General features: G+C 40.8%; 1 protein-coding gene across 2 annotated transcripts; it reads right to left on the bottom strand.

The window, feature by feature from the left end:
• Positions 1-380: 380 nt before the first annotated feature.
• Positions 381-17,935, bottom strand: tmod1 (tropomodulin 1). Of its 2 annotated transcripts, XM_029499691.1 has the most exons (13): positions 17,656-17,935; positions 14,316-14,399; positions 14,068-14,127; positions 13,470-13,606; positions 10,307-10,463; positions 9,648-9,764; positions 8,158-8,247; positions 6,312-6,442; positions 5,789-5,896; positions 5,358-5,501; positions 4,682-4,826; positions 3,713-3,812; positions 381-2,236 (listed from the first exon to the last, which is right to left on the bottom strand). In XM_029499691.1, exons 4-13 carry the CDS (start codon positions 13,590-13,592, stop codon positions 2,218-2,220), a joined length of 1,134 nt encoding a protein of 377 aa, XP_029355551.1. In that variant the 5' UTR covers positions 13,593-13,606; positions 14,068-14,127; positions 14,316-14,399; positions 17,656-17,935; the 3' UTR covers positions 381-2,217. The 2 variants fall into 2 exon arrangements, with proteins under 2 accessions (XP_029355551.1, XP_029355559.1); XM_029499699.1 differs by lacking the exon at positions 3,713-3,812.
• Between the last annotated feature and the right edge of the window lie 263 nt (positions 17,936-18,198).

Consider the following 18,198-nt stretch of genomic DNA (forward strand, 5'->3'; position numbering starts at 1 on the left):
TCTCAAAATGGGAAGGAAAAAATTTCAATTTAGCCGCAAGACCACTGGAAATGTTTATTTTCAAGCTTTATTTATCCCATAAACAAAAATTCAACCAAAGACAGTGAACTATCTAAAAAAAAAACACAGATTCAGGCACTTAAATATCAGAGAACACTGGACGGAGGGAAAATTAAAGGACACACAGGGACTGAGTCCTCGTCTCCCTTTGGCTCTCAGCTTACTGCTCTGCTCACCGGTGTACAAATGTTTACATCCAATAATAAGCATTTGTTCACCCACAGTGCTGAAGAAAAAGTAACAAAGCAGTGATGCTCAAAAAACGTACAATAAATGGGGTGTCTAACCCTTAAACATGCTGTCAGACTTTTTAAGTTTAGTTTTTGTTTTGTTTTTTTTGTTTTCCTTTAATCTCTGTCAGTATCACCAGTAATCAGGCACAGTTGATACAGAAACATGGAGGGTGGGAGTAGTTTCACCTTCAGGATAACTCTTAGTTTACCCTTTTTCCTTATGCTGTAAAAACAGACACGATTCATCGTGCAAAAAAAAAAAAAGTGCTAATAATTTCTGGTGATTCTGACTGGGTGCTGTAGCCTGTGGTTAGACAGTAGCTAGACCTTACTTCTCAATTCTCTGTTGATGTTAAACAGAGTAAATCCCATAAAGTGCTGCCAAATAATACAGCAGTCTTTCTCATTTACACCATAGAGCTGGGCATATCAGTTAGTAACATAGACATAAACACTGTTGTACCATTAAGTGCATTTCCATCCATATGAACTCTTAACAGATATAAGATCTGATAAGAAGGGTGATAACACAATTCAGATAAGAAACAAACATCTGAAACTACAAATTGACATTCCCTTATTTAAATACAGTGGATCAGCATAATCTGACAATATAACAGAAATTAGAGGTTTCCTGTGTTTTCCAATCTGTGTCTAACACCCATTACTGAAATCGTTCAAACCTGAATAGAGGCGTTCAATCGAAACCTGTAATAAACATAAAGTCAACAGTACAAACCAGTTCGTATAATAGCAAGCTTTTTTTTTTTTTTAGCTCCAGTAAATAAAAATAAACAAACACAAACCATCAACAAAACAGACCTGGCAGAAAGTGTAATAGTAGCAGAAATCCATTCAAATACTTGGCATTCATATTAAGTTACTTCTATATATGAAATTGTGTTAGCAGGACATTCTACAGTTGGTTTTTGACTTGAATTGGGAGCTATCATTCCCAGCTAGTAGGTTTTCTCTGCAGACTGCGAACGTGAAGTTAGTGTAACAGTACAAAGTGCAATTAGCGTGTACATTTTCATTTACAGCAAAATTTTACACCATTTATTACACTATCCAGCACAATCAACCCAAGTTTAGTCAAGTATCTAAATGTTTTTCTGACTCTTTCCCAGGTCTGTGAAAAATAAATATCATCGGTATAGCAACAAATCTCACAGTAGCCAGGTTGATACATCTTTCTGTTACTGAAGAATCTGTATAGCTTACTATCTGAGGACAATGAATCACTGAAATACTGTTTAGAGTGAACAGGAAAGGGGTTATAACATCAACATCAGATTTTTAATGTTGTGTCAGAATATGTTTAGCTTTTGCTTCTTTTTTTTTCCAAATTGATTGGTGAAAACACTATATGTGTTGACTATGAAGCGACCTCAGACACTGTTGGTAACAGTAATGACAGCACAAATCATTTACAGCATAATAATAATTATAATAATTAGAATGAATTCAACACAATAGGAATACAGATTTCTAAAAGTGCCCCGTCACCCTTCAAATGGGCCCTCATTCAAAGCCAGACCTCCGGCCCTTCTATTGTGGAATCAAGACCTTTTATAAGATATTACAGGATTCAAAAAGGTAATAAGCAATACCTGGTTAGTTATTAGATATCCAAGCTTAAAAAAAACAAAACAAAAATAACAGTCCCATTTCTTGTGAACGGGTGACAGTGCTGACAATGTTCCGATTGGATCCTCTAATATCACCTAAAAAGGTCTAAAAGGCTGTAAGAGTTCGGAAATGTTTTCTAAACATCCGAACCTGACGTGGTAGTAGTGGTTTGCTACGCTGAAGAAGAGAGGAGGTTCCATAAAGATGACAGGGGTCAAAGGGGAAACAGGGAAATCAACGCAGCCCTGCTTTTTACACATTCGTCCGGCACTTAGGAAAGATGGGTCCTCCCTCAAGCCTTCTCTTTCTTACTGTAGATGGATAAAAGGAGTGGGGGAGAGCAGGAAGGGCAAAAGATGAAGAAAGAGGTGAGAAGATGAGAGGAAAGAAAAGAAAAAAGGAAAGGGAGACAGAAAAATTAGACCAACAGAATCCAGGCAGGGTTGTCATCATCATAATCTTTAGCTAAAGCAAAGACCTTGTTTACATGACATAAAGCAAAAGAAAGCTGTCAAAGTCGCAACACTTACAAGCAGTGGCTGCATTAGAACATGGCTCAAGGAAGAGCTCTTAAAAGAAAACAAGAACAAGACATATAGGTAGGAAGGTGATAAGGCCAGAGGTCTGGGGACAGACAGATGCAAGACCTGCATCCCTCCTTTGAGACTTTTGTTCCGAAACTCTTTTTCCATTGTTTTGTAATTCTCTGTAGTAGTTTTCTGTCTCGGTACAGTCATTTTGAGATTCTTGTTATATTGTTTGTGATCACTTTTGGTCTTTCAACTGAGCTCTGTTGGTCCAGGGACCCTCTGCTCACTGGGCCCAGCAGGCCTTTGTCTGATTGGCCTATTTAATGATCTATTATCTATGATCTGGAGGCGCACTCGCCTGGTTTGCGCCGTCTGCCCAGTTGGTGATATATTTTTGGATTGCAGCAATGTTTAGAAGGAGACAGTGCAGCACAGAGGTTGAACAAAGAAGGCGTAATATCTCCAGATAATAAGGGAACAGTAAAAATCCCAGATCAGGACGCAGCAAAAGGCCAAAGGGGCAGATACAGTGTAGACATGCTGCAGCCAAAGAGGTATTATAGGAAACCCAGCGTGTGAAAACCAGGAAGATTTCTGCAGATTCATAGTGCAGCCAAAAGAAGAGTACTCCTAGATCCATTTCAGATAAGCAAACGTTTCATCCAGTTTTCAAACACATAAGAGAGATACAGAGGATACTGTTCTGAGATCAGTATCTTGTGCAGTTGTACCTGTGCTTGTGCCTCTCGTCTTGTATCATATTTTTTTGTTCACTTCATGTAATCCTTAGTGAAGTTTAATTTTATGTATTTCAAATTTACAGAAATGCCAAGTTCAATTTCTTTTAAGAGAGTAGTCTAGATGTTTTTGATAACATGTCCTATTTACCTGTTCTGGAATTCTTGGACATCAAAATATGTGGTTTGTTGCCTTTCTGAACAGAAGTTCCTATAAAATTATTGTCAAAAACCTTTGGTGACATAATCTCTGCTCTGACTACAGCAGGGACCAAAGAGCAGCAGCTAATTTTGGGAGCTGCTCTCAGTGGCCTTTGCAAAGAGATGACTAGAAGAGGAAAAGAAAGAAGGTGACGATAGATGCTGTGGAGAGGCGACAGAAACTCTCAGAGGATTATGACAAGAGGTGGCAGCAGTTTGTGGTCTGGACAAGAACCAGGAAGATGTTGGCAGAAGAAGGACAAGGCCAAGTGGCCAAATAGTGTTGTGTTTGTGTTCTTTTCTTTTCTTGTCTTTTTACTTTGTCTTGGACTTGAATTTTTTTCCAAAGGCCCTCTCCAGCTCAGGGACAGACAGAGTGAGGGTGAAGGAGCCGTCCGACTCTGACCTGATGACTCGTGCTTCAAAATGACGAAGAGGGCAAAATAATGACAAATTATATACACGTGCAAAAAAAAAAAAAAACAATCCTGTAGAAAAAAAGACAGCCAGCTCAATCCCCACACCTTTCCTCATTCTCGAAGCTGCTTCTCATTGCAAATTCATTCACACAGAAACTCACTCAAAAACATGATGTAGAGGATTTTCAAAATTGCCTGGATTTAGATAAAAGGCAAGAATACAGGTAAAAAAAAAAAGGACAGCCATAAGTCATATTACATGAAAATGTGACAGGAGACGAGTGTGCTGACACTAATGGCCAGGACCTTCGGATTTTGTAACTCACCATGTCTGCCATTGTGAGAGTGGAATTTTTCTTTGTTTTGGATATGAAAAAAGAGCATTAAATAAATAAGAAAAGTCAAAACGGAGATCCCGAATAGCTTATGCCATGTGCAAGAAACATTTCCTTCATTTGCTCCCCCCTTCTCAGTCTTTTCTTAGTGCTGATGTCATAACTTAGGAAGGAACTGTTTTGACTGGCTGAGGCTTTCTAGTGGATGATATCACTGTGATTATTCTATTATAGGCTGAATAAAGTACAATTTAAGGAGATATAGTGAGGATAGGGTCAGCACTGACGCACATAAGAACTATCACTGCCAAACGCATGACTATTGAAAGAATATGACTTATGTAACCGACTGAAGCCCATGGAGATGAATCAGTAATCAAATACAATATGTCCTGAAAATGTTATCAGCTTGGGTCCAGCCAAAGGACTTTTGTCATGTTCCCAATTCTGTGTGAGCTCATGTGGTCGTTAGCAAAGCTCTGAACCACATCTGCACTCTGAAATCTGAAATGTGTGTGTGTGTCTGTAACCCACCCAGGTCGTTGTTATTCATCATGGCGTTGGAGCCTCGGAGGCGGGGGCCCTGCTGAGTGAAATGGTAACCGAACTTTAACAGCGTGGTGTTTTTCTCCAGCATGCTGGCAATCTCCATCTCCACCTTGTTGCCTAATGGTTGGCTCTGAATGAGGGAGGAATAGAGGAGAAACAGGAGGAGAGGCATTAAAAGTATGTTAAAAAAAGGGAGACTTGTGTTTGAGTGATGGGAGTATTGAGTTAAAGGAAAGATTTAAAAAAAAAAAAACAACACAAAATGAACTTTATAGTTGATACTGATAACAGAGTGATCTGGTATCACAGGAAAAACTGGTGGGGGTAATTGCTTTTTTAGGTTCAGTTTATTAAGATTTTGATTAATAAATGAATGGAGCCAAAACATATACAAGAGAGAGAGATAAAAAATGTACAAAAAAAAAAAAAAAAAAGAAAAAAGCAAGCAAAATGTGAATCAGAGATGTGCAACTATCCAGTATGACACATCACAAGGCAATCTAGGGAGGATTAGACTGAAGTGGCAAAGATGCCCTGTTTACACAACCTGACACACACATACACACACACATTTTGGTACATGATAAATGTGTGTCTGTGTGTGAGTCTGCGTGTGCCATGTGCAAGCTAAGTGAATGTCCACGTCTTTGTGTGTTGGTACCTGATTGTCTATCTTCAGCTCCAGTAGCGTGGTGTTATTCTGCAGCGACTCAATGAGGGACAAGATTCCAGCCCCAGTGATGAAGTTGGACTCAACATTTAGGCTCTTCAGCGTCGTGTTCACCTTTAACATTTCTGCCAGCGCCTGCGGAAATGTGCAGCACATAACAAAGCTGCATTCTCTCATTGATTTTCCATAATCTGATAATAATCCCGCTGTTGGTTTGCCAAAATGAAGGTTACAACACCACAAAGGGTCTCTGTGATATTCTTCATGCATAGGAAAAAAGCAGGAAGTGGCTGAGGGACTATGTAGTTAGAAAGATCTAAATCCATTTACATACGGATTTTTTCTTCTTCTTTTTTTTTGTCAGTTTCATTAGAACTTGGATGATCTACTTCAGACAAATGTAGCAATAAGATGTGACTCACAAACGCTACAGGGTCATTGCTTCTGGTTCCTACGATACTGAGCCGCTCTACCACAGTGTTCTTCACCAGAGCCTCAGCGTACGCCTTCAGAGTCGGGATGGGGATGTTCTACGGATTGAGAGTCGCGTACATCATCAAATATTTCAGGAAATTCATTGAGCACATTCAAATGCAATATTGTGAAATAAGAAGATCATATTATATTTTTTACCAAAGCTTTTTTAAATTTCTTGTCAAAATATTTGTCGTTTAATTTGTTGTTTAAATATGACAACTATATTTTATGTACAAAGCCTGTTTTGTTTTATTTTTTGGAAAACACAAAAACTTGACATTTTTTGTATAATGAAGTTTAGCTTCTTCAAATTAATGCATGGCAAATGTAAGCAATAACAAGCCTCAAGCCTCTTTTATTAAAACAGCTCTTTTTTTTTTTTTTTATTCCTGTCAAAGCAAGAGTCAATACAACTTGGAGATGTAGATGCACTAAGAGGCTCATGTCAGAGATCTCACACACACTCACCTTTATGTTGTTGAGATTGACCTCAACTAGGTCAGGGTCGTTCCTCTTTATTCTCAGCAGGGTCTCTTCTACATCAGTGGAGTTGGGCTCTTCGTCAGGGACTGGTTTATACTGGGTGCACTGGATCACACCTGGGATGGGATTCAACACAGACTGCTGAGAGACAGATCCATGTTGGACAGGGTCTAATATGAGAAAGCCTTAAGAGTCTCTTTCCCTCATGGCACATGTCTGCCAATTTCTAAATGTGCTTCAGTCAACACTACAAACAGTATCCGCTGAACTGATTGGTCTGTTCACACGTCTGCCAACAGTAACTGTGTCTCTCTACATATTCAGAACAGTGCAATGCTTTCCCACACTCAGTGGGATGTTGTAATCATGGGGCAAACTTTCTCAGGCCATGCCAGCCCGTCAGAGCAAAGCATAACATACCACACCACCGTTATGCATGTTTTAACCCAGAAAACCATCTTGTGCGTCTATAGTTCACTCTATAAGTGTGCTGGACGTTTTTAAAACGATGCCAGTCATGTCATTGGTTTCCATGTCTTTCATATGGTATGAAAATAAAGATAAATGAAGATTTAAACTTTGCCCAACACAAGTAATCCATCAATGTGAACACGATTGTTTATACTCAATATGGTCCAGAAGTATCAATCTTAAATTATTCCAAGAAAAATAGCACTCGACGTGTTAATCGGGAGAGATTATTCTCAGACCAACTGAATTCCTCTTTGGGATCAACAAAGTTGTCTGAGTCTGAATTTGGATCAGATAAGCTATATAGTTTATAAGTATGTATTGATTAGTACGTATTATTTACAAGCAATTTAGCAAAATCTAATCAGAAACGAGCAAATTCCTCTGCCAAGTTGTCAATTTTATCCATTCATTCATCTTCAACAGCTTATCTGTTTCCGGTTTGTGGGCAATGCCACTCCCCACTCACACTGGGTGAGGGGGGTGGGGTCACCCTGGACAGGTCAGCAGTCCATCACAGGGCCAACAAACAGAGACAGACAGAGACCAACAACCACTCACACTCAGACCTACGGACACTTTAGAGTCACCAGGTAACCCAAACATGATGTCTTTGGACGGTGGGAGGAAACCAGACAGTACAGACAGTACAGACATGCTTTATGCACTATCCTGCATATCAATATTAAAGAAAAGCAAACATTTCAGGAGTGGGAAGTTTAAAGCTGGATCTCTTTTTGAGAAGCATCACATTTGGAAGTGAGATATTTGGTCTCTGTTTAGAGGAGAATTTATGGGAGGAGCCACAAAGACAAACAACGGCTCACTGATATGCGTGTGTATGTGTGTCTGTGCCATGGGAGCATGCAAATAATATCATACAACTGTTTACATTGTGCAGTGTAGGAGGGATACACAGATGTCCTGGAGGAGCTATAGGACAACATATGACGGTCTGTATATGCTTAGTTTTATCTGCTTCTCTAGCTGTATTTGTGCATGGATGAAGCACAACTAAAAAAGACTGAGCCTATTATCTTTGGTAAAATAAACCAACATCTTGCCAAGATGAGCTCATTTTGCTTGACTCCAATCCAAGCAATCTCCAACTTTAACATTTTTCTGGAGTGAGGGGATATTTCCCTCAAAGTAGCCAGGTGATCTGCTGTGTTTCAAGGTACTTTTACTTCTTCTTTTCTTTTTTTTTTTTTATTTGTAAATCCCTGCACAAAATTTATTTGTGTTTGAATCAAGTGATGACATGCACCTGGCAGATTTCTCCAAATGATAACTGAGCACTATACAGTAGGTAGGTGTGTGTGTGTGTGTGTGTGTGTGTGTGTGTGTGTGTTTGATTTACTGTTAAGGCCTTGCTTGTTGACTATGGTGCTGCTGGCCAGGGCTTCGTAGTATTGCTGGTTACTCATCAGGGTGTGCATTCCCAGGATGGCTGGAAGACACATTGAAGATGGGGAGAACAAAGGGAATAAACAGAGGGTCAGATAACAGAGACAGAGATGATGAAAAGGAGGTTCAGCTGTGCAGTGGACCACCATGCTAATACAGAGAGCACAAAAGCGTTGCAATGCGAAACAAATGCAGTTTTAACAATCAAGCAGGTGTATTCTGTCAGTTGGAACACTAACTGCACCAGAGGGATTACAACCAAAACTACCACTACCCTCTATATCACATCAATACAGGACGTCAAGGCCTGTGAAGTCACCCATCGAGGAACTGTCCTGGCAGCAGTGAATCTGAAATATGTTTTTGGTTAGAGGATGCAATATAAAATATGCGACGCGATTTAGAGCAAATTATTGACTCATCCGCTTGTCAGAGCGATCGAGAGCCAGACTGAACAGACTGTGTTTACACAGACATAAACAGTCAGAGAACACAACCTACCATGCTCCTCTCGGTAGAGGCGTGGGTTGGTGACAGATGATGATAAAGGTGACTTTGGAAGTGCATAAAACTAACTCATCACAAGGTAGCATATAAAGGCTTTCTCCTTCTGTTATTATCATCCATGATTTTGGTGTGTTTTAAAAGGGGATTGATTATTTATTAAGATGTCAGGACCCCAGAGTGCCGGCGGGTGATTGGTTTAGAGCGCGTCCTTGGTTCGAATTCGGCCAGGGGACCGGCAGTTGTCAGTCAAAGACACAGAATGGCACCAAGAAGAAAAAATAATCGCCACGCATGCGTAGTTGCAGGCATCGGACCTGCTGTGACCTGTGCTTTTGCCAAATGTCTTTTTTAACACAAGCTCACGACATGGACATGACAGAGGAGCAGAATTGTTCCATGCAGGAATTTTGTGCAGTCTACATATACCCTGGATGGTGTTCAGCTAGTGAACAGAGAGATCCAGCATGGATGGAGGAGGTGGAGGGGCTGATGGAGTGATGATGGGGAAGGATGGAGTGAAGGTTGAAGGACTGCTAGAGACATGGAGAAGAGTTAGATTGAGGAAAAGTTGATTAAAAAAGGGTGAGTTAAAAGGTGAGATGGTGCGTTGGAACTGATGAGTGTGAAGGAGATGCAGATGAAGAACCTGAACGTGTTGCGAATTCAGCATAATTCAGGTTTGTGTTCTTTTCTCTTTTATTCTCATTAATTGCATTTGTATAGATGAAATAAAAAAGAAATACATTTGCACAACATAGAAAAGCAGATGAAATTATATTCAGAAAAAAATATTAAAACAAAAAGCAGGATTTGATGCCTAAAATTGATTTATGATATAAATGGGGAAAAAAAAAATGGAGAAACCTGAAACCAATAAGTTGAATGGATAAAGAATATATCATTGTGAGAGGTTGAGCGTAAGTGTGTGTGTTTTACCTGCAATATCACACAGCTCAGCATCAGAAGCACTGGCAAGGGCTTCCTCCAGCTCTGGCTCCAGAGTCACGTTCTCTATGATGGGGTCCACTCTCTTCTTAGGTACCCACGCTTTCCCTGAAACATTGGTCCATTTAAGAATCACGGATTACATGATACTAAATCTGATCACAGTATTAGTTGCAGACAATTTGGGTTCCCCATCCTTCGTGGACTCTGCTAAGGTGGAAGATGGTCAAACACTGCTGACCACGCAGGAAGAAGGTGTCATCGTGGATGTTGACAGGAAATATGTACAAGTTAGAACCAGCGGCATGACAAACCATGACTTATAACTCGTGGCCATGACCTTTCAATTTCATTTAGGCCAAACTGAGGCGAGTCAACGCTCTTGTGTAATGTTTTTGGATGATGGTGTTTTTGTTTTTTTGTTTTGTTTTAACCCATTAACCTCTTTCAAGTCCAACAACATCTCAGGGACCGTCCAGCATGCCCTCTCCTAAGCTCACATGCTTGGATAATTCAGTTATCTTTAATAATTGTGGAAACCAAACAATGTTGACATTTGATTTCTTGTTCATTTGTTCACTCTGTAAAAACAGTCCCTTGAGCCAGCTTTTATCTAAATCGATTCACGATAAGCGAAAGCAAGTTCTCACCTCTCTTCTCCCCAGTGAAGGGCACCAGGTCTTCTCTGTCTGGATGCTCCTTAGCTTGTTTCTCCAGATGGGCCAGAAGATTGTCTCTCTGAAACGCTCCCGTAGGAGCTTTCTTAGTCTGGTCCTTCTGCCTCATCCCAGCTGGCAACAATGCATTCTACACAAACACGGGAATTTGCAGATTTTAAAGGACTGGCACTAACTACTGGAGGGAAACAATAAACATTGCTCTGAATTTGTGTGACTTTGTTCTTTCTCCATTGGTCATCAAATCTTTTAATACGTTAAAACCTCAGTGCAGGACAATAAACGCCAGATTTGTCCAGAACCAGTAACACTTCTGGGTAAAACTGATCACGTTTCATTTTGAGCAACACTCTGCTGATTGAAATGTAAGATGCCTCTCTTGGTTGAGGTCAACCTTTTACCTGCTTCCTTCTGAAGAATTTACAGTTAAATCTAAAATGAAAATCTAACCCATACTACCTGGTGTATCCACCATAATGCAGGTGGGCCAACAAGACAATAAATGGGCTAATAAAAAGACAATTTCAGAAAACTTTCGGTTATTCATTAACAATACCATTAAAATATGCTTTGAACATTGATATGGCACTATTTGCATTTATGATTTTTACAATGAAGAATTTGGGAATTTTTGTATGAGTGAGCCAACAAAACTACAACACAAAGTGTTACAGTATAAGAGCAAAGGGTGTCAGGTGTAGAGACTCCCCCCGTCAGTTCGTGTCACTACTGCAGACCCACGGAGAACTGAGAGGTTTCCCAGGGCTTTGGTGCAGGGCGAGTTATTTTCAACCTAAAGCAACATTCTGAAACCGAGGACTACTTAAGGCTTCATATCTTATCTGACCTGTCAGCATGTAGAAGAATCTCTGTCCAGCCTCCCTTTCTGTCTGCTTTCAGTCCGTGAGGGTTTAATCACAGTGTTTCCAAAGAGGCAAAGGATTTTCAAAGTTCATTTTCAAATTTCCAGGTTATCAAACAGTTTATGTAGCTCACATTTTCACACTCGTTTGGTTTCTGTGGATCTCATTCAGCATTCCGCAGTACAAAAATATTCATGTGACTTACAGCAGTATTAATAGTAAAGCTGCGGGTCAGTCACACCACCAAGCTTTTTGTGTCGCACATTTCTATCAGCTGCAGATAACAGGCCCTCTTCTCAGCTTCAGCAAGTTCTTTTTATCAACATGAGTCTATATTGGTCTCCTTTTCCTTTTAATTACACATCCCTTACTACTTTCTTCCTGTATTTCCCCTGCCGGCTGTTTCTCATTAGGAACGCTTTAACCATCTACGGTATAAACACACAACTATAATGGGTATACTACATGTGTGTGAGCTCAAGTCTGAGATCGACCATAAATTGTCACACACCACTGTCATATCCTCACCTTAAAGAGCCGATCCAGTCCACTGGTCAGCAAACAGTTGGTTATTTACACATCCAGCAGATACAGAGCAAAATTTGCACTTTATGTGTCTAATAGTCACTTTTTTCCCCCCAGATTTGTCTCTGCCAACTCCAAAACACAGAAACAATGTCATAAGAAAACTCTTGTGGGCCATGTAAGCTACATAGTGAGTGGTAAGAAGGTAAAATGGTGGGTAATAATATTAATTAATGCAGCTTTACACAAGTTACTTGTGTGAGTTTGAGATATTAATGTTTTTACTTTTCATTATTTAAGAAGTGTTACCAGGCAGGCTAAATGTGATTCGTATAAATTTATTGTAGATTAGGACATTAGGGAAGGAATCAAAAATCTCAGACGTCGTGTGAGAAACACCAGGACTTGACAGAGGTGTCTTGGTAGATGTTAACAGTCCTAATTGTCAGTGTAAATACATGACTGGGACTGAAAACACAAAATGTTCTCTGGATGAGTGACAGTAAATTAATCTCTCTACAGTCATAGTGCAGCTGGGAGGCATGACGTTTTTGTGCCCAGCATGATGAAGCCTTCTCCGTGGCTTATAGGAATTGATGTGGGAGGCCTTGATGAAAGGTTACACTGCGCCTCAAAGAAAGGCGACACTTCACTGTTGTGTAACAGGTTACCCTCATAAACAGGCACAAACAAGGCAAGTATGCACACACTGCCTCTCTCAGTTTATATCATGGAGCTCCTCTGGTCACTCAGTGCCGACATTAGTCTTGCTGACGCACAGACACCAACACACACACACACACACACACACAGATGCTTGTGCAGATTCCCTTCCAGTCATCCCCTTGGCATTGAAGGGGAATTCAGACACTTTGTGAGCTGTTTAACGTTCATAAGAAAGCTAATCCAGCAGCTGTCACCACCCACATTAAAGGGTGAGGTTTTCACAGTGGACTCGATTTCACTCATAGACTGAGTATAAAAGTGGATGTAAACTCCAGGGCTGTAAAGTGAAGTCACTGCGGAAACACCTTAAACATGCATTTTATCTGAGGACCATCAGAGCGCGACTCCACAGGTACTGAAGTCTATGAGAAGATACAACATGATGTTCATTATCGGCCCATCTCGCAGATATAGACCATGAGTCAGGATACACATTAGGCCATAGCTGACCTGTGACTGACCTATGGTACCACAACTGGTGACCTGCCTGGCAATCAGAGCAGGCCAGAGCTACCTCTCACTCTGCCTAGAACACTGACTCTGGCAAATATGGTTCCTTCTGGTCAAAAAAATAAAATCAATAATTTAGTTTATTTAGATAGACAATTCCTTCCTTGTTTAACTGCAGCCAACCCACTATACACCTTCAAATGTTCCGTGTCTTAATCTAAACTCAACACCATCTTTAGTTTGATTATAATAAAAGGAAAACCTCCAAGCAGCCTAACAGCCACACTGCATGTCTCTGGATCAGCTGGTTCTGGCTCCGTAGCCCAGCAGCTGCCACCGAAATAAAACTATAGAAACCATTATTTACATTACAGCCATCTACTCACTCACAGTTAGACTGGCTTGAAAACACAAAATCGACAGCTAACATCAATTCAAACTGAAACGCAAGCACATGTGCCTGTAGTGATATACAGTGGACGGCTGTATATTATTTAAAGGGGCTGTGTTGAGCTTTTAATTCCAGACAATGACAGAAACAGCTTGTCATGGACTCCACATTATAAACTTACGTCAGGATCCAGCTCCTCCAATTCATCCTCTAACCGCTGCAGCTCTTCCTCCGAGAGTTTCTTCAGCAGCTCGTCCTCGTCTATGTCCCTGTACTTCTCCATCTCCTTCCTCAACACCGACATGATGGACAGCTCACCTGAAAACACAAATGAGGGTAGCTCAACATGAAATGCACACAAACTCCTGCAAACACCTCTGAAGGACGTTTGGATGTATTTTACATAAAAGCAGATTATAATCAATGAGCAAATAACATCAAGGCTAAATGGTGAGTGTCAAATACAATATGTTAAGGTAATAATTTCATATTTACATTTCTTGTGCTTAAACCTGCTTTAAATGATAAAAGTAGCAGTTAAGTTAAAGCTTTCCTGCTGAAAGAGAAGGTTAAATATATATATTCAACCTCGAATGACCTGAATGAGAACCTATACGCGTCCTTACTTCGATCATTGTTATCTCTCTTTATCTTGGAATCACTGTGCAGGGTTTATATTTGTGGGATGTGGCTGGGATATGAGACTCAGGGCTGCCAAGGTAAGTCTATACTGTACACACACATGAAGGGATTTGAGAGGCATGCAATGGTTCCCTTACCTCAATAACTCCTTCACACGAAAGACGAAATGTGGATCAGGAGCCCTGAACACCCTGGATCTTGAGAAAAAGGAAAAATATCCGTGGATGGATACAACTGGTAAGAAAACAGCTAAATAATGAATGTTGGAACAACAAGAGATAACAAGAGAAATAAAAACTGGCTGGCAGATGACAAAACAGTAAAAACACTTTAATCAAGCATCACTCAATGTTGCTCCTTGCCATAAAAACTTGACTGTACTCACCTTGATGACCCCCGCAGCTCAGGGATTAAAATAATACCAAAGGCAGCCGAGTGCCTGTAGCTCTCCTGGGAAAGTGATAGAGACCTGGAGGAGGCAGGAGCAGAGCATTAGGAGAGAGTAATAGCTCTCACAATTAGAGGGCAGTTTGTCTTTTGAAAGCAGCTCTGCGTTGAACCATATTGCTCGTGGCAGGATGTAACCTTTATGTACCACTTGATGCTCTTTTCACTGTTGCAAGATTCATTTTACATTGTTAAAATTTTTTTTTTTTTTTTTTAAATAATTCACTTCTGAAACAAGTAAAATGGCACTGCTGTTCCCAGTTGGGTGCAATTTAGGGTAAAGCATTTAGGTGGCAAAAAAAAACTTTTTTTTTTTTTTTTTTGACCTCTTAAGAACAAAGAAATAAAAAAAAAGGCTTCAGGTTAGACGCTTTAATAATGCTGCTCAGACCAACTGAATCTCAAACCCTAATAGCTTATGAAGGTGTCATGAAATTATGTTTGACAAGAAATAAATAGATACGAAAGATTTGGAGTGACTGACTGCGATGAGATAAGCTGCCATTAACAGTCCAGAGGAATGTGATTTGCTTCAGTGAGCTCAATGGACATTTTCTGCGACAAAAGCAGCACAAGTTTTCACCCATTCATGTCTCATTTTGTCAGTCAAATCTAACTCGTTGTTGCATGTCAATGCTGACAATGCTGAGCGGTCTGCAGCTCTGCCTTTCCTGTAGAAGCACTCTGCAGTAAAGTGGAAAAGCCAGCCCTAATTAACCAAATATCTGGTCCGAAAATGTCTGTTTCTCGTGCTTTCTGGCTCACATGGCAGCATGGACACACTTTGGTATTGTTTACCCATCTTCAGCTCCACAACATGGCAGGTCCAAGTCTTGGCAAGACCAGATGAGTGATGATGGATGAGCTGCAGCGGAACATTTCTGGGTTATGACACCAACTGCTTTGGCATACGTGCTGCCTGGAAGCCCGGGTTCCTTGCAACTCTGGGTCAGAGTTTGAGTGATGGATCCCCACATGACAATACTAATAATAACTTCATTGATCATGGTGATCAACTCAGGAAGACAGGAAAAGGGTAAAGTTGTAAGTTTGGAATCCAACTAAAGTGATTAAAAATGTGAGTGCAAATGATTCTTTTTGATCCCAGGAATATCAGCAAGTGTGTTTTGGCTAACCTCCTAAAAGGTTGGGTCAAGTGTGCTGTTCTTTTACTCTGTTTTCTCTAAGCCCCGTGACAGGACAAGTTTCCAAAACTAAAGATGAAGAACTGGGCTGAACTCCAAATAACGCTGCATGTCTGCTGGAAGATACTGACCTGCTCTGCTCTGTGATATCAAACAGATCCATGGCTGTATTTGTAATGTTGCTACAAGCTTCTGCTTCATTAGAGGACGTTCACTGAGCAGGAAGAAAGAACAACCAGAGATAACCTGAGTCTCAATGTACCCTGTTTAGTCATACTTGACTAAACAGGGTCAACACTTGACTTGACCCTGGCCTGTACGATCCTCCGGCCTCTAAGAATAGCGGCATTGATGTGGGACCATTCATCAAGACGGACGAGTGCAAAAACCATGAAAGCGATGTTACATAGCATCTGTCCGAACAAGTGCTCAGCCTTTTATCATTTTAATATTAAAAACAGGATCAAAACTCTAACATATTTGAAATCACAATTACGCAATGCAACCTCCTGTGCAGAGCAAATTGCTTAGATGATCAGATTCAGTGGCAATTTTTTTTAAATGTTTCTGCTGAATTTTAAATACAAACCAAATGAAGCTGCAACATTTTCAGCTATGAAATACACATAAATGAACTCAGACGTGCACTCAGAGTGGGCCACGCTAAATGTCTTCAAAAAGATCATTCTGTTGCAAAAAAAAATAAATAAATTAACTGTATGATATGTATGATGAACTATATAATGACATAGTTTGGGGGTCTGAACCAACTAAGTCTTTTATACTAATAGACACAAAAAAAACATAATAAACATAATCTTTTATCTCCTCACATTGTGCATTTTGAATTCTGCATGGCAATCACATTGTTAGAATTCCCCCAGTCTCAGAAACAGCCCAGTGGGGAAACAGCTGAGAGCAACTGTTCCTTCTCCTATCTGCCACATGTCATAACGCCGATGGCTGAGACAACCTGTGTTTTTCTCTGCTGTGCGGTGCTACGGTAAGGGTAGCCAGTTGCTTTGTAGCAACAAAATGCAGATACACACATACTACAGTCCCCAAGTCGTTGCCATTTACTTTGCATCACATATGAAGTTGGGGGTCTAGTTAAGTGATAATCAAAACAATCTTTCTCTTATTCAAGGTTTTGTTTTTTTCCTTTCTGGATGCTGAAATTTGACCATATTTCATCTTTCTGACATCACTAAAGCCATCAGTGACAGGCTGCTGTGCTGTTAGTGGTATATCATGATCTGTATAATCAGAGACCCGGCAGCTCTCTTGCTGCCTCAGATCTGGGGTCAGGGTCAGGCCATTTGTGCATTCTACAGAGGTCAAAATGCTTCCAGGTTAGCTCCTTATGTGATACGTTGCTAAACCCAAGCAAGACAAATCAAGTATTAAATGCGTTATCCATGTTTTAGATAGCGAAGCCCTGTGTGAGACTGGCACAGCTGCTGAGAGATGAGTAAACATCTCTCACCAGCGAAAGAACACGCAGGGCTCTGAGAGGAAAACCCCCCGACTTACAGAGCAGCAAAGGTTATAAGGCTCCATTTAATGTTGTGGTGCATGTAGGTCACAGAGAACTGACAAACCAGCCGACAGCTGTTGCCCCTCACAGCACTATTTGATTGATATCCTGATTACGCAAGATGCTGATATCTACACTTGTTAGAATTTTTTTTATGCCATAAACTGCTGTAAGGCAACACATTTCAGCTCATTGGTCAAAACATGCCACAGCTTTAGCCAGCAAAACTACTTTTTTTTTTTTTTGGGTTGGATTTGAAACAACCAGATGATGCAGGAGATGAGTGAGAAATTATTAAGACATGCCATCACTATCATTAATTTAAGGTTATAGGCCTGTGCTGAGTTTTTACTTTTAGGACATGCACTCCTTAGTTGAAGAGGAAACATAAGAGCCTTTAAAACATCGTCCAAGAAGAGAGAAGACAGTAAGAGTGGGGTGATGTATATGTAGACCTCCCTTTATTCTCCCTGACCTCACTGAACTTTATTTTGAAGTAATTGTGAAACTGTGCTCCTGCTCATTATTTGACTTTAGATATGCAATCTCCACTCTTTTGACTATGCAATATAATTTTTTTGCATTTATTTCCGTACCTCCTCCGACGCTATTTATAGCCGGACGGTCCCGCCGGGTGACAGCAACGAATACTTTGACCAGATATGGTTTCCTTCGGAGCCGCCTGGAGTCGCTCTGCCAGCCCCGCTCTGCTGCAGGCGCGCCGCCCGGGAAAGCGCCGACCGCTCGGCTAGACTGCACCGGCCATGTCCCGCAGATAATCCCGAGTTCAGCTGCTTTCAGCCCGATCGCAGAGTGTCCTCCCCCCGGACCGGTCCTGCTCGGCTCTGGGCGCGTTAGTGGAGGCTGAAGCTCATCTCCCGCAAAGGGCAAAGTATAGTTGTGGGGAGAGATCCTCCCCCTCCGCCCCCCCTCCCCCCTCCACACACACACGGCTTGGCCTGTCACTCCAGTGATGTCATGAAGTAAGTTCGAGTCCTTTATCGGACGCGCTCATTTGGATAAACCGCTGGAGCTTCTGCTTCAACATCTAACTTCATTGGAGCTAAACTTAAAGACCCTGTTAAGGCCATGTTGCATATTAATATTATATATTTATATAATATAATATAATATTAATA

The sequence above is a fragment of the Echeneis naucrates genome, chromosome 1 (genome assembly GCF_900963305.1).
Source record: "Echeneis naucrates chromosome 1, fEcheNa1.1, whole genome shotgun sequence".
Lineage (NCBI taxonomy): Eukaryota > Metazoa > Chordata > Actinopteri > Carangiformes > Echeneidae > Echeneis > Echeneis naucrates.